The following is a 14,305-nucleotide window of genomic DNA, read 5'->3' as shown; positions in this document are numbered from 1 at the left end:
AAAACAGATCAAATTCATTGGAAAAATACTCTCCACCACGATCAGACCTAAGCCGTTTAATTTTTCGATCAAGTTGGTTCTCTGCCTCAGCTTTATAGTTTTTTAAAAAAGTCAAAGCCTCATTTTTGATTTCAGAAGATACACATAACAATATCTAGTGGAATCATCAATCAACGTCATAAAGTATCTCTTTCCACCTTTTGTCAACACGCCATTCATCTCACAAAGATCAGAATGTATAAGCTCTAGTGGCGCCAAGTCTCTTGCCTCTGCAGTCTTATGGGACTTGCGAGGTTGCTTAGCTTGCACACATACTTGGCACTTGGAGCCTTTGACAGTAGAGATTTTCAGAATTAAATTCATATTGGCTAACCGCGTCATGCAACCAAAGTTAATATGACAGAGTCGTGAATGCCAAATATCAGACTCATTATTGTGGCAAACATTATAAATAACTTTAGTGCAAATATTTGACAAAGATAGGCGGAACAAGCCTCCGCACTCATAGCCTTTTCCAACAAATTGTCCACACTTAGAAATTACAACTTTATTGGATTCGAAAACCAACTTAAAACCATCTCGACATAAACGGGAACCGCTAACGAGATTTTTATTGATGGACGGCACATGATGAACGTTCTTCAGACGCACAGTCTTCCCCGAAGTAAACTTCAGATCGACCGTACCAACACCTCGAACGATGGCATGTGACCCATTCCCCATCAGCACGGGTGAAGTCCCTGTTGCCTGGTAAGAAGAAAACATGGAGGCGTCAGCACAAAAATGTACATTGGCACCGGTGTCAATTAACCAATCAGGGGATTGAAATACTGAAAGGATGGTAGGAAAAATACCGTACCCTGATTCCTTCATATCAGTATCACCGATGACAATATTAGCGGATTTGCCGCTCTTCTCATGTTCGCGCTCCTCAAAGCGGTTAGGACACTTCGGAGCCCAGTGATTAGGATCACCGCAGACATGGCAAAGTCCCTTCCCCTTCTTATGAGAATTCTTCTTGAAGTTGGTAGAATGTGATGGCTTGTTCTTTGTATCAAACTTGCCTTTGCCCTGAATTTTGTTCTTATTGTTTTTGAACTTATTAGGCTGGGAGTTCTTCTTCTGTACCATGTGGGCACTAGAACCTCCCTCAACAACTCGAGCACGTGTGTCCTTTGCTCTCGCCTTCTCTTCAACATCAAGAGTACCAATGAGATCCACAACAGAAAACTCCTGTCTCTTGTGTTTCAAGGAAGTAGCAAAATTGTTCCACGAAGGTGGAAGCTTGGCAATGATGCCTCCGGCAACAAATTTGTCCGGCAACACACACTTGAAGTGAAGGAAATATGCCCTAGAGGCAATAATAAAGTTATTATTTATTTCCTTATATCATGATAAATGTTTATTATTCATGCTAGAATTGTATTAACCGGAAACATAATACATGTGTGAATACATAGACAAACTTAGTGTCACTAGTATGCCTCTACTTGACTAGCTCGTTAATCAAAGATGGTTATGTTTCCTGACCATGAACAAAGTGTTGTTATTTGATTAACGAGGTCACATCATTAGTTGAATGATCTGATTGACATGACCCATTCCATTAGCTTAGCACCCGATCGTTTAGTATGTTGCTATTGCTTTCTTCATGACTTATACATGTTCCTATAACTATGAGATTATGCAACTCCCGTTTACCGGAGGAACACTTTGGGTACTACCAGACGTCACAACGTAACTGGGTGATTATAAAGGAGTACTACAGGTGTCTCCAAAGGTACATGTTGGGTTGGCGTATTTCGAGATTAGGTTTTGTCACTCCGATTGTCGGAGAGGTATCTCTGGGCCCTCTCGGTAATGCACATCACATAAGCCTTGCAAGCATTGCAACTAATGAGTTAGTTGCGAGATGATGTATTACAGAACGAGTAAAGAGACTTGCCGGTAACGAGATTGAACTAGGTATTGGATACCGGCGATCGAATCTCGGGCAAGTAACATACCGATGACAAAGGGAACAATGTATGTTGTTATGCGGTCTGACCGATAAAGATCTTCGTAGAATATGTAGGAGCCAATATGGGCATTCAGGTCCCGCTACTGGTTATTGACCGGAGACGTGTCTCGGTCATGTCTACATTGTTCTCGAACCCGTAGGGTCCGCACGCTTAAGGATACGATGACAGTTATATTATGAGTTTATGCATTTTGATGTACCGAAGGTTGTTCGGAGTCCCGGATGTGATCACGGACATGGCGAGGAGTCTCGAAATGGTCGAGACGTAAAGATTGATATATTGGAAGCCTATGTTTGGATATCGGAAGTGTTCCGGGTGAAATCGGGATTTTACCGGAGTACCGGGAGGTTACCGGAACCCCCCGGGAGCCATATGGACCTTAATGGGCTTTAGTGGAAAGGAGAAAGGGGCAGCCCAAGGTGGCTGCGCGCCTCCCCCCTCCCCTAGTCCTATTAGGACTAGGAGAGGTGGCCGGCCCCCCTCTCCCTCTTTCCCCCTCGGAGAATCCTAGTCCAACTAGGAGTGGGGGGGAGTCCTACTCCCGGAAGGAGTAGGACTCCTCCTGCGCCCTCCTCCTGGCCGGCGCCCCCCTCCCCCTTGGCTCCTTTATATACTGAGGCAGAGGCACCCTAGAAACACACAAGTTGATCCACGTGATCTATTCCTTAGCCGTGTGCGGCGCCCCCAGCCACCATAGTCCTCGATAATACTGTAGCGGAGTTTAGGCGAAGCCCTGCTGCTGTAGTACATCAAGATCGTCACCACGCCGTCGTGCTGACGAAACTCTTCCCCGACACTTTGCTGGATCGGAGTCCGGGGATCGTCATCGAGCTGAACGTGTGCTCAAACTCGGAGGTGCCGTAGTTTCGGTACTTGATCGGTTGGATCGTGAAGACGTACGACTACTTCCTTTACGTTGCGTCAACGCTTCCGCAGTCGGTTTGCGTGGGTACGTAGACAATACTCTCCCATCTCGTTGCTATGCATCACATGATCTTGCGTGTGCGTAGGAATTTTTTTGAAATTACTACGAAACCCAACATGAAGTACTCAAGTTCTTTTGCGAGCGACTGTATCTCATGAGCCTGCTGTACAACAGGGCGCTCATCAGTCATCTTGTAGTCATAGAATTGCTCCATGACGTACAACTCGCTGCCGGCGTCCGAGACACCAAACTTGGCCTCGAGCGCAGCCCACATGTCCTTGCTGTTGTCAAACGACATATACGAATCCACAATGGAGTCATCAAGAACACTCAGAAGAGCGCCTTTAAAGAGGGTATCGATCTTCTCAAAAGCTTCCAGCTGTGCTGGATTAAGATCGCCCTCAGGCTTGCCCTTGGTGGCATCATAGCAGCCCATGGTCTGAAACCAGTAGACTGCTCTTGTGCGCCACCTTAAAGGCAGGCGGCTTCAGATGCGCAGCAAAACCACTCGAAGTAAATTGCCTATAATCTGGTTTTTGGAAATAAACTAATCATGCGAACTAGCATAGCAAATGAACATATGACATCTAGGGCACATACTAGAAGCATGAATTCTACCACGATCTCGAGAGACGGGGTTCAACGTGCATAGCTCTGTCCTCGGCTCGGCTCAATCCCGCAACCCGTGGCGTGGCGTGGCGTGGCGTGGCGTGGCGTGGCGAGGCGAGCGAGGAGGAGGAGGAGCGCGTGTAGGTCTTCTTTGTCATGCTCATACAAGTGGTAGAAGAGCTCACCTTATAAAGAGGTGCAACTCTCTCTCAACTTCCGGGGTGGGACTAAACTTTAGCCTCACTCACTCCACTCACATGTGTGCATGAATGGTCCAAGAGAATTTCAGAATTTTAGTTGGGCTTTGGGCCAAAGGCCTACTAGCAAAATTCCAACACATTCCATAATGTATTGCGTCCGCACTTTTCGAGATTTAAGTTCGACTCTAAATTTAGTCAAGAAGACCGACTGTGGCAGGAGCAAAAATAAATTCAGTGGTATAATTTTTGCTCTCGCTGTAGTCGGTCTTAGATCTTCGAAAATGCGGCGCACTACATTATAAAATGGAGGGAATACCATTTTTGAAATCTCGTGTGGCATCTGTTCGTCCACGGTACGGTAATAAAGCACACCATCTCAAGCAGTTCGCTTTGCAACGCGTGATACGTGATGTTGTCTGCTCAGAAAAGAAATTAACTCGATATGTGATGCTGTTAATAAGTGTAGAAGTACTTGTTACCAACCATGCTCCTGCTGGCGTGTTGCCCAACAGTCATTGTTCTACCTACTTTCATGAAATAAGACCACCTATTTTCTTCAATACAGTAATTCAAAAGGAAAAGCTCGGCTACTTTAGCATTGCGGACAGTGATGCCTTCCTATGGTTCCTTGTCAAGCTTCGGATGATGTGGGCCTCGGATCTGCCACCCGGTGGACCAATCGCTCTCACAGGGTCGAAGTCTTGGAAATGGCACCGGTTGGCCTCCGTGCTCCAGCTCTTCAGAGTTCAGAGCATCTCTAACAGAAGTCAATCCTTTTTAACTGAACCCCTAAATACTCCATCCATCTCATAATATAAAAACGTTTTCGACACTAGTTCTTAAATTATTACAGACGCATCACATATATTATGAAACGAAGAAGTAGATTTTAGAGTGAAGTGTGCCCTAAGTTCTTGAACTATTTCAGAGGTGTTTCGTAGATCCTTGAACTATAAAAAGAATGTCATCCAAACTCTCGAAAGCCCTTCAAAGTGCAATAATTGTGTACATACGTGACGCCTTTAAAATAGTGAGGATCAATGTGACACCTCTGAAATAGTTCGAGGACCTGGATGACACACATATTACACTTTAATGACTTGAATGGCGATTTTCATAATTCAAGGACCTATGTGACACCTCTGTAACAATTCAAGGACTTAGAATGCACTTCACTCTAGATGTTACTTACCAAAAATTTGAGGAGAAGTGCTCTTTGCTTCCCAATTTTGAGCAACACAAATCCATTTTCGGTAAAAGAATTCCTCTCCCGCGCCCGTCTCTCTTGCTCGGCCTCGTCCACGCCGATGCCTCCTTTGCTGCCATCCATGCCTCTGGTGACCTCCCACCCCACACTTGCTTCGCATGTCGGTCGTCATGGTCATGAGCTCATCGACGACTTGGGCCACACGATGCCTCATTTCATTAGGGAGGGAACCGTCGGGGGAGCTAAAAGTTGTAGATCACCGATGCTTGGGCTTTACGTCGGAGGAGCTGAGGGTCATGATCCTTGGTTCTCATCAGGAAGGAATCCATCAGGGTAAACTAGTGCACGGTCCATTGACGAAGTGTGTCGCGACTCTTTGAGTGTTTGCCTATCAATGCCTGACAGATGCCATCGATGAGTACGTCTGCATTGGGGAAAAATACAATCCTCGAGTGGGTTAGAAAATACACACAAACCGTGATCGTGATCTTCAGAACGAAGTATTTGAGGGCACCCAATGATGAAGACACCAAGAGGTCCATGGGTCTCAGTGAAGAACAAGGATGGCCCAGGATACTTGGACCAATTTATTGCATGCATTAGACATGGAAGAATTGTCCCACGGGTTGAAATGGTCGGTACAAAGGGCATTGCAAATATCCAACCATCATGCTTGAAATAGTTGCATCAGAGAACATATATGGATTTGGGATTTGTACTTTGGGTTGTGTGGCTCTCATAATAATTTTAATGTCATTTCAAGATCACCAATGTTTGAAAGGCATGTCACTGGAGATGCTCCACCTTGCAACTATGTTGTCAATGGCCTCACAACTATGTCATTAATTATCTTAATTTAGAGGTTCTCGCAACGCATCGAAGGATCGAGAATCGAGAAGTTCATCACCAACTTCAAGATGATCTTGTTTAGCACCTTAGGCACTTCCTAGTGCTTGATTCTTGTGTTTTATCATGTTGTATTTGGATTATTACTTCATATAAACCCTTTGATATGTTTGAAGTTGAATAATCACATTTGAATTTTAAATGTTGTTGAATTGTGTGCATTTAAATTATCAAGTTTCGGATCAAATATGTGTGCAAATATCTAGTTGAAATGGAATATGCAAATTAAATGATGGAAACTTTGGAAAAGTTTTTTTAATGAGTAAAGAATTTGGCAAATCGAGTTTGCCTTTCGGGCTCCAATTCTCCTCGAGTTTGTTGATCCAGCATCTCCTTATGACAGTGAGGCTAGGGTTTATAGTCGTGCGTACGTGCCCATGAGATTTGATGTTAGTTTCTTCACATCTATTCAAGGTTTCAACATTGACGACTGCGACTCCAGGGTGCTGATCCTTAGGGGCACATGCACGAAGACTTCTCAGCTATCACCGATAAGGTCAAGCCGGCTCCGATAAGGGAGCAAAGACAATAGCGCATTGGCAGCTCATTCTGATGGCGATGGTGGTGGTTCGGTACTCTCGAGGTCTCGATGTAACTTTTATTATGTTTGAGTTATTTGTAATGAAGATTTATAATAAAGTTGAATCTTTTTAAAAAAAGTATGCTTCAGGGGGCTCTTTTAACCTTGGATTTGAGAAGGCATTTAGGGCATCTCTAGGCGATCCCTATTTTCCTCTGAATTTTGGTCGTTTCTAGCCGATGCCCCAAACTTAGCGGGGTAACTTTTTTTGACAAATTCATTTCAATCTCAACCACTGAAATAAACTTCTCTTGTAAGATTTTATTTTATTGAACGACATGTTGGTACACCTGGGTACCTACTTCACCATTCTTCGCTAAGAGAACCGATTCAAAGAAAACTACAAGAACAATTACACACTTTAATAATCCAACTTCCATAACTGCTCCCACTAATTGGATTAATACTTTCTCTATATCTTCATTGTCTATATTGTTGGTTTTCTCAATTGGCTTCTCAAGCTTGCACACTTATGTCTTCTTTGCTTCCACACAATTGGACATTGCATTGTCTCTAGTCTCATCTCTAGTCTCTAATCTTGCAAGCAGTGCACGAACATCTAGCAAATTTCTCGCTATCAACGGATTGATGTACTCTTCTTCCCAATATTGAAATTTACATCCATCATATACACAATTTTGAGCAAACAATAAGTTACAAATTGCCGCGAATCCAAAGAACAACCATATAAACAAGCACTCACCCCATCCTTTTTCGCACTTGAAAAACACCCATCCGAGATCTATCGACGTGCTTGAAACTCGGGCAAGGGGATTTGGTCTCCGACAAATCCATCCAAAACGCGACGGCGGCTAGGATACGTCGAATCGGCCTCCAACGGCGAAGGCCGTAGATCTGCCAATTTAGATGTCACCATTGACGAGAGAGGACCAAATTCGGATGGAGGAGGAGCGCAGCGGGTCCTACGGGGATTGGCGGTGGCGCATGGTGGCTGGCGGAAGCTGGAGAGGAGGCGCCGGAGTAGATGCAGCTAGGGGTGGGGTGGGCGAGGCCGAGGGAAGAGAGGTCTTATTTTTGCTTGGAAGGGTGGGCGACCGAGTAAAAATAGGAGCGTGTAGTGCACATGAGCAAACTTTTTATTCCCTCCCATACGAGGGTTGAGAGGGCAAATCTACTTGATTTTTCTGTTGCGTAGTTGCATACGAATTAGTTACGGTGACTTTGTCAATTTCAAGATAATATGCCGGCTTAATCTTTCGGAGATGCTCATGTATGTGTGTGTTCATAAGGATGAATGTACACTCGTATATATGAGCGCCTGCGTGTATACTGTATTTTAAATATGCGGTGACAAATCACACAATCCGTGTCAGCTGATATAAGTATCGTTGAACGGTGGACCGAGCGATTATATATTGGTGAAGCATGTGATGCGCGAGCCGTAACCGACGGCTAACGCACGCGTATATGCCAATAGGTACGGCACACCGTACACCTACAAACACACGCACGCGCAAAAATCTTGAGTGAAGATGCAGTAGGTTGCCCTGCAGCCGCGCCTACGGAGGTCCAGCGGAGAGTACCTTGCATAGTTGCATTGCTATTCTGTAAGATCACAAACGAGCGATTTGAACCGTGGTTTGTTTGATAAGTTCAGCTGGCCTGGCCATTATATTATATTTTTATACGCCGGTTTGGTGTGTGTGCACTCCTAAGCAACATTACAGTAATATTAAAGTTGCGATAATTAATTTGAATCGGAGGGGTTATTAGGTTTCTTTTTGTCCTCGACACCGACTGCGAGCAGTGCCGTTGGAACGACTTCGGTCACCCCATCGATGGCACCCAGCTGCCGAATTAACGTTAGCAAGACAAAGATCTCCATGGTATACGCGAATTCTCTATTGCTGTTCCCTTCCTTGAAGTTGGTCCACCGATACTTGTCGTAAACAAGCACTTGATCCTGCTGCTGTGTTGGGTTGAGAGCACAAATCTACTCCGGTTCGTTGAGTCAGCGTGTATACCCCTGTCTGCCAAATGTTTGTTTGGTGTTCGGTCCATGACGCCGACGGCGGGCAGTGCCGCACCGAACCGCCTAGCACAACTACACAGGTGCGTGCGTACGCGGCTGACGCCGACAGAGGCTGTAGTCGTCGTATCGTCCATGCCATCGCCAGCCAGGCCAGCTAGTGCCGACCGTCTGACGACCACCGTTTTGTTTCCATTGGCAGGAGAACAGACGAGCACCGCTCCGTGCAGGTTGCCATCGCGAGCGGCGCGCGCAGTCCCCGGGTGAGGTGTCGTGCCCGCAGCTGCACGGCGCCACGCCGCGCGAGCGCCACCCGGGTACGGCGCGCTGTGTCCCCGTTCACAATGGACCGCGCCGTGAGCATGCCTGCTGCGTCCATACCTGTCGGGCAACGCGGCATGCACGATTCATAATCAGATGGATGTGAAGCACTTTATTCCCTGATTCAATGGCTGGATGTAGAGTGTCGTTCATGCATCGTCCAAAAACGTCGTGTGTATAGCAGCTCTCTTTTCTTTATGAGGGTACGCGACTACACGGGAGCCATAAGCGAGACATATCTCTAGTGGACCGGCCCAGTTCCGTGCTCTCTGCGAGTAACCTTTTTGTGTTTTTATTCTTCGGCTTTCTGCATTTTACTTTATTTTTCTCCTTTTTCTTAGTGTTTTATTCTTTTTTCTTCAGTTTTATTCGATGTTTATTTTTCCATTTTTTCAACGCATTTTTCAATAAAAGGGCTCTTTATTACATTAAAGGTTTAAGCAATAATTTTTTTTCAACACGTGTACATATTTTTCATGCACATGGTGTATTTTTCATATACATCAGCAACTTTTCTTTATACACATTTAATATTTCTCAAATACATGATTAACTATTATTTCATACACACTATACATTTTTGTATACAACTAAAACTTTTCGATGCACATTTAGCATTTCTTCTACACGAGCTTTTGTTTAACAACTTACAAAATGTCATGCGGATGTGGGCCCCTGTTCTGTTTCACAGAGCTATAGCTACATGACACTACGGAGGCCTCTACATGACCCGTTAGTATCTTTTGTTTGTTTTGTTGGGTTGTTGCTCGTCTATTCCATTCTCATGTTCCCTTAGAAGATATATATTTTTATCTTATGTTTCCCTTTGGTTCTTTTTTTTAAAAAAAAATATTTTATTTCTTTACAGCATTTCTCAATATGTTTATATTGTATTTTTGAAAGGTTCATTACATACTCTAAAAACAAATTCAATTTTTTTTGAAAAATGTGTACCATGCATTAAGAAATTTTGTGTGGCTTATTTTACTTTAAAAATGTTCTTCATGTAGTTAAAAAGTATTCAGCCTGTATACTTGCAAATTTCAGCACGTATAAAAATTTGTTCTCCGTGCATCTGGAAATTATTCATCATGTATTTTCAAAAAGTTTATGTTTTGAAATGTTCATATTTTTAGTTTATTTTATATTTTCTCTTTTTATTTTTATGTTTTCAATGTAAAAACAAATATAATGTTTTTATATTTCTCCAACACTTTTAAATTTATATAATTATCTTTTGGGAATACGTGAATGCTTTTTATGAAAAATAAATTTAGAACATGCGAACACTTTTTGATTGCATGTACATTTGTTAGACATGTGAAAACTTTTTTCACTACATGAACATTTTTCAAATACATGATGAATATGTTTTTACATCACAATTTCTTTTTACTGAACCTATGAACATATTTGAATCCACGTTATTACTTTTGTAATTACACATGAGCAATTTCGTAATACACATAAACATATTTTAAATACAGGATGAACATTTTTTAAGTACACATTTTCCATACGTGTGAACATTTAACTGCATATGAACGGAAATTTAGTTTTATGGGAACATTTTTATTGAGTCATGCAAGCATTTTATATATGTATGTGAATACTTTTTTATGCGGCATGGGAGATAGTCATTATTTTATTTATGCACAGAAAAAGTTTTGTGTCACCAGAATAATTTTCTCGCACCCGCAAAAAAAGAAGAATAATTTTCTCGGACATATGAACATTTATTTTTTATATAGGTTAAGATTTTTCATATGATTTACCCTAAAAAATCCATATAATTTTGGTTCAGCTGAAAACAATATTTTATGTTAATTACGTCTTGTTTTTTGACTCTAGCTGTGGAGATTGTGATTTTATATGATTTTATTTTTAACCGAAGGCCACATATACATACACACCTTTTATCATAGGGCGAAGCTAGGCGTCGCGACTGACCCATCGGTCGCGTAACAGCCATCCGAATGGAGTGACCACAGGCGCACTATTGGTCCTCTCCTACCCGCAAAGGGTCAACCTGTGCACCCCCGCCCCAAGCTCGCCACACTACCCCACACAAAGCTCGCCATGCTCCCCCGGCACACCCCGCACTGAACTTTGCCATGCTCTCCACGGCCCCACCCGATGACCTCGTTGCTTGCCGACCTGCGCCCCTCGCCCCGCAACCAGTGCAAGGTAGCGTCGCTCACGCATCGACGTTCCACTTCTCCAGTTGCAGCATTTGGGTTCAAGAGCAGCTCCGTCATTGTGGTAGAACGTTTCACCGGTGGTTGCAACAAAAGACCCTTACCTGCTCGCCGCGAGTGATGTCGTTGTCCCCGCTCGACTAGCCACTTGGAGCACGCCAATTGCGGGTTTGCTGGTTCCAACAAACATGGATGCCGTTTCTAGTATTCGTTGCCACAACCGCTGTCAAAATAATGTCGGTGCTTGCGTAAGGAGTCCGTCGGGGGTCATGGTGAATGGACAATTCAAAAAGACAGTCAAAATTTATGCAATCCGAACAATGATATTTTTTGATATTTTTACATCAAAAGGATGGAATTTAACAAAGTTTGACTAAACTAATTATTGCAAACTAAACTTAACGAGGTGCCAGAAAATGACCTCGTAGGCTTGACCTCCAAGGACGTCGACACCTTCGTCGTTGCCGCCGCCATCGTTGTCGTCCTTAAAGCTGTGATAGGCCACCAAGGGGTCACAACAACCCTGTTTGGCCATCTCTGCGCGCTCACGATGCAATTGCTTGGCTGTTGCCTCCGCCTGACATGTCGCGTTCGCACGACGGCGATGGCCGGCTGCAAACACACTCTTGCCCTTGACACTTGGTGCGGCGAGGGCATGAGCGACGTGCTTAGACTCCGCCGATCCTGCTTTCAGGAGCTGGTTGCCGATCTGTCGCCGACGAATGGCGGACTTCTGCGCAGTGGTCCTGAACTAATCCTCGGCCTAGGCGGAGTACATGGGAAGAACGACGAAGGCGGACGGGGTCTCAACGTCGAGTCGAGGAGCTAAAACCCTAACACAAAGAGAAGTTTTTTGTGGCACAAGTATATTTTTGTTCTTCCACCGTGTGTAAAGTATAGATACTCCCTTTGTAAACTAATATAAAAGCGTTTAGATCACTATTTTAGTATTCTAAACGCTCTTATATTAGTTTACGGAGATAATAAAAAAAATCTACAATACCAAATAAATACAACTTGAAATATTTTATGATGTATCTAAATATATTTGATTTGATATTGTGAAATTTGGTTAAATTTTAGAAAATACAACTTAGGACAAATCTTTCATGTGAAAGTAGAAAGACGAGAAGAGCAACGACACGACTCGCGATATGACATCTGAAAACTGAGCTGTGAACATTCTCGTCGACCTCCAATCACTTGGCCTGGCCCAAATCATTGTAGCACAAGCAGTCAAGCAGCCCACATTTCTCTCTAAAAAAAAAGCTTATGCCCCCATCTCCGCCACGTCACCGATCCGCACCACCAGCCTCCCACCGCATCCCACCTTCCGATCGCAATCCAACGGCCGAACTCCAGCATCCCACGGATCGACCCAGCAGAGAGCAGAGACCTCCCGCCTCCAACTCCCGAAAATTTCGGGGCTTCCCTCGCAACCCCACCCCATATAAAGCCGTCACCTCCGATTCCCCAATCCATCCCAAGCTTCAACATCCACACGAGTCCTTCTTCTCTCAAACAAAAACAAATCCAGCGACGATGTCCGGGCGCGGCAAGGGCGGCAAGGGGCTGGGAAAGGGCGGCGCCAAGCGCCACCGGAAGGTCCTCCGCGACAACATCCAGGGCATCACCAAGCCGGCGATCCGGAGGCTGGCCAGGAGGGGCGGCGTGAAGCGCATCTCCGGCCTCATCTACGAGGAGACCCGCGGCGTCCTCAAGATCTTCCTCGAGAACGTCATCCGCGACGCCGTCACCTACACCGAGCACGCCCGCCGCAAGACCGTCACCGCCATGGACGTCGTCTATGCCCTCAAGCGCCAGGGCCGCACCCTCTACGGCTTCGGAGGCTAGATTCGTCTAGTGGTGCCAGTAGTGGGGCAACTTCCTCGTTTGCTCTGTGTCATGTGTTGTGTGGTAGATGGGGTTTACTGCTTTGGCGTGCGTCGTTGTGCTCTGTCTTGGGTTCAGTAGGCTGTGTAATACCCAAAGTATGTTGTGTTCAATGAAATCAGTTCAATTCTAAATCATGACGAAATGCTTCACTGTTGAATTTGTGTTTTGCTTTTCTAAGACTGGCTGATTTGATTTCTCTGTTTAGATTGTATGGCTGCACTGAATATGTCTTCTATTTGTTCAAGTATTTGAATCTCGTCGCTTCTCATTTTAGATCGTATAGCCGTACGGGATCGCCCTTTCATTTGCAAATGTATTTGGCACTCCTTGCAATCTGTACAAGAGATGCTATCCTTCCTCAGGTAAGCTCATCGTCCATCTTTTGGTTTGGCTTCACTGCGGAATCAACTGTCAACTTTTCTGTTGTTTTCAGTGGTATGGATACTAAAAGGTAGAGTTGGCATTCTGTTTCTGAACGCTACATCAATCCTTTGGAGCAACTATCAGAGTTGATATGGTACATACAAAATTAACAACTGCCTCTAATACTGACTATCTGAGGCTCTGCGTTGAACAATTTGTCTTCATCCTAATAATTGTATAGTAGAGATTATATTCTTTTCCTAAAAAAAATCTTGTTTCTCACTGGGATTTATAGTGCAACCAGCTCATAGGTTGCTTCTCTTTTCTTTTTGAGAAATTGTAAGGTGCCATCTGGAGCAGGGATTGTTTGTGTTTTGCCAAATTTGCTTGTGACGAAACATCGCTAGTCTACTCGACATGGTCAAGGCAAGTGGTCTTGCGGGTCGCGGCACCTAGCTGGTAGGAGTGTTGAGTCCTAACTGCCAGCACCAAACTTTGTTTCTATCAAATGCACAAAGATACAACGCTTTTGAGGTTTTTTCAAATAATTCCTTTTACTGCCAAATCTCCGATCTTTTGGTACATCGTTGAAATTGGTCGTTGTAGTGCCGTCACTTTGAGGTGAGTTTAGACAACACCGGCTTGCGCCATCTAAGGTGTGCCATATATGGCCCGAGCTGCGGCCCATCGAGAGCGTTCTAGACATGGTTCTTTAAATCTTCATTGATTAAGCTAAAAAGCTCATCACTAATGTGACATCGTCAACGTTGTCAATAGGACCATTGAGGGCATGGCCAACGCGTTGCCCCGCCCATGTACTAGCTCGGTCAATTGATGTGTTGGCATAAAAGCCATAGCCTCAAGACCAAAGGTGGATCTTGCAGAGGCTGCATCCTTAGCAGAAAAAGTGTGATATGGCCTATTTGATCTGCAACAATAGGAAAAACAAATGATTCTTTTCAAGAGGTATGAGTGAATGTGAAAATTCATATGGAATGTAGCACAAAGGAATCCTTACGAAAGATTCTTATAGGATTCAATCCTATGAATCAAACAAACAACATAGGAACATTTCCCAAACATTCTAAT

At 44.2% G+C, this 14,305-nt stretch overlaps 1 protein-coding gene across 1 annotated transcript; it reads left to right on the top strand.

Moving 5' to 3' along the window:
* The first annotated feature begins 12,229 nt into the window (after nucleotides 1–12,229).
* On the top strand, nucleotides 12,230–12,987 carry LOC147986415 (histone H4-like). The gene has a single exon (XM_087544741.1). The coding sequence runs from the start codon at nucleotides 12,230–12,232 to the stop codon at nucleotides 12,809–12,811; it is 582 nt and encodes a 193-aa protein (XP_087400867.1). The 3' UTR covers nucleotides 12,812–12,987.
* Nucleotides 12,988–14,305: the final 1,318 nt, after the last annotated feature.

The sequence above is a fragment of the Triticum urartu genome, chromosome 2A (genome assembly GCF_056163025.1).
Source record: "Triticum urartu cultivar PI428250 chromosome 2A, HENAU_Tu73, whole genome shotgun sequence".
Classification (NCBI taxonomy): Eukaryota; Viridiplantae; Streptophyta; class Magnoliopsida; order Poales; family Poaceae; genus Triticum; species Triticum urartu.
Note: the sequence above shows the minus strand (reverse complement) of the source record. Positions and strands in the feature narration are given on the sequence as shown.

Excerpts from the sequence above, each read along its gene's own strand:
- LOC147986415 (XM_087544741.1), top strand. The coding sequence starts at position 12,230 with ATGCCCCCATCTCCGCCACGTCACCGATCCGCACCACCAGCCTCCCAC.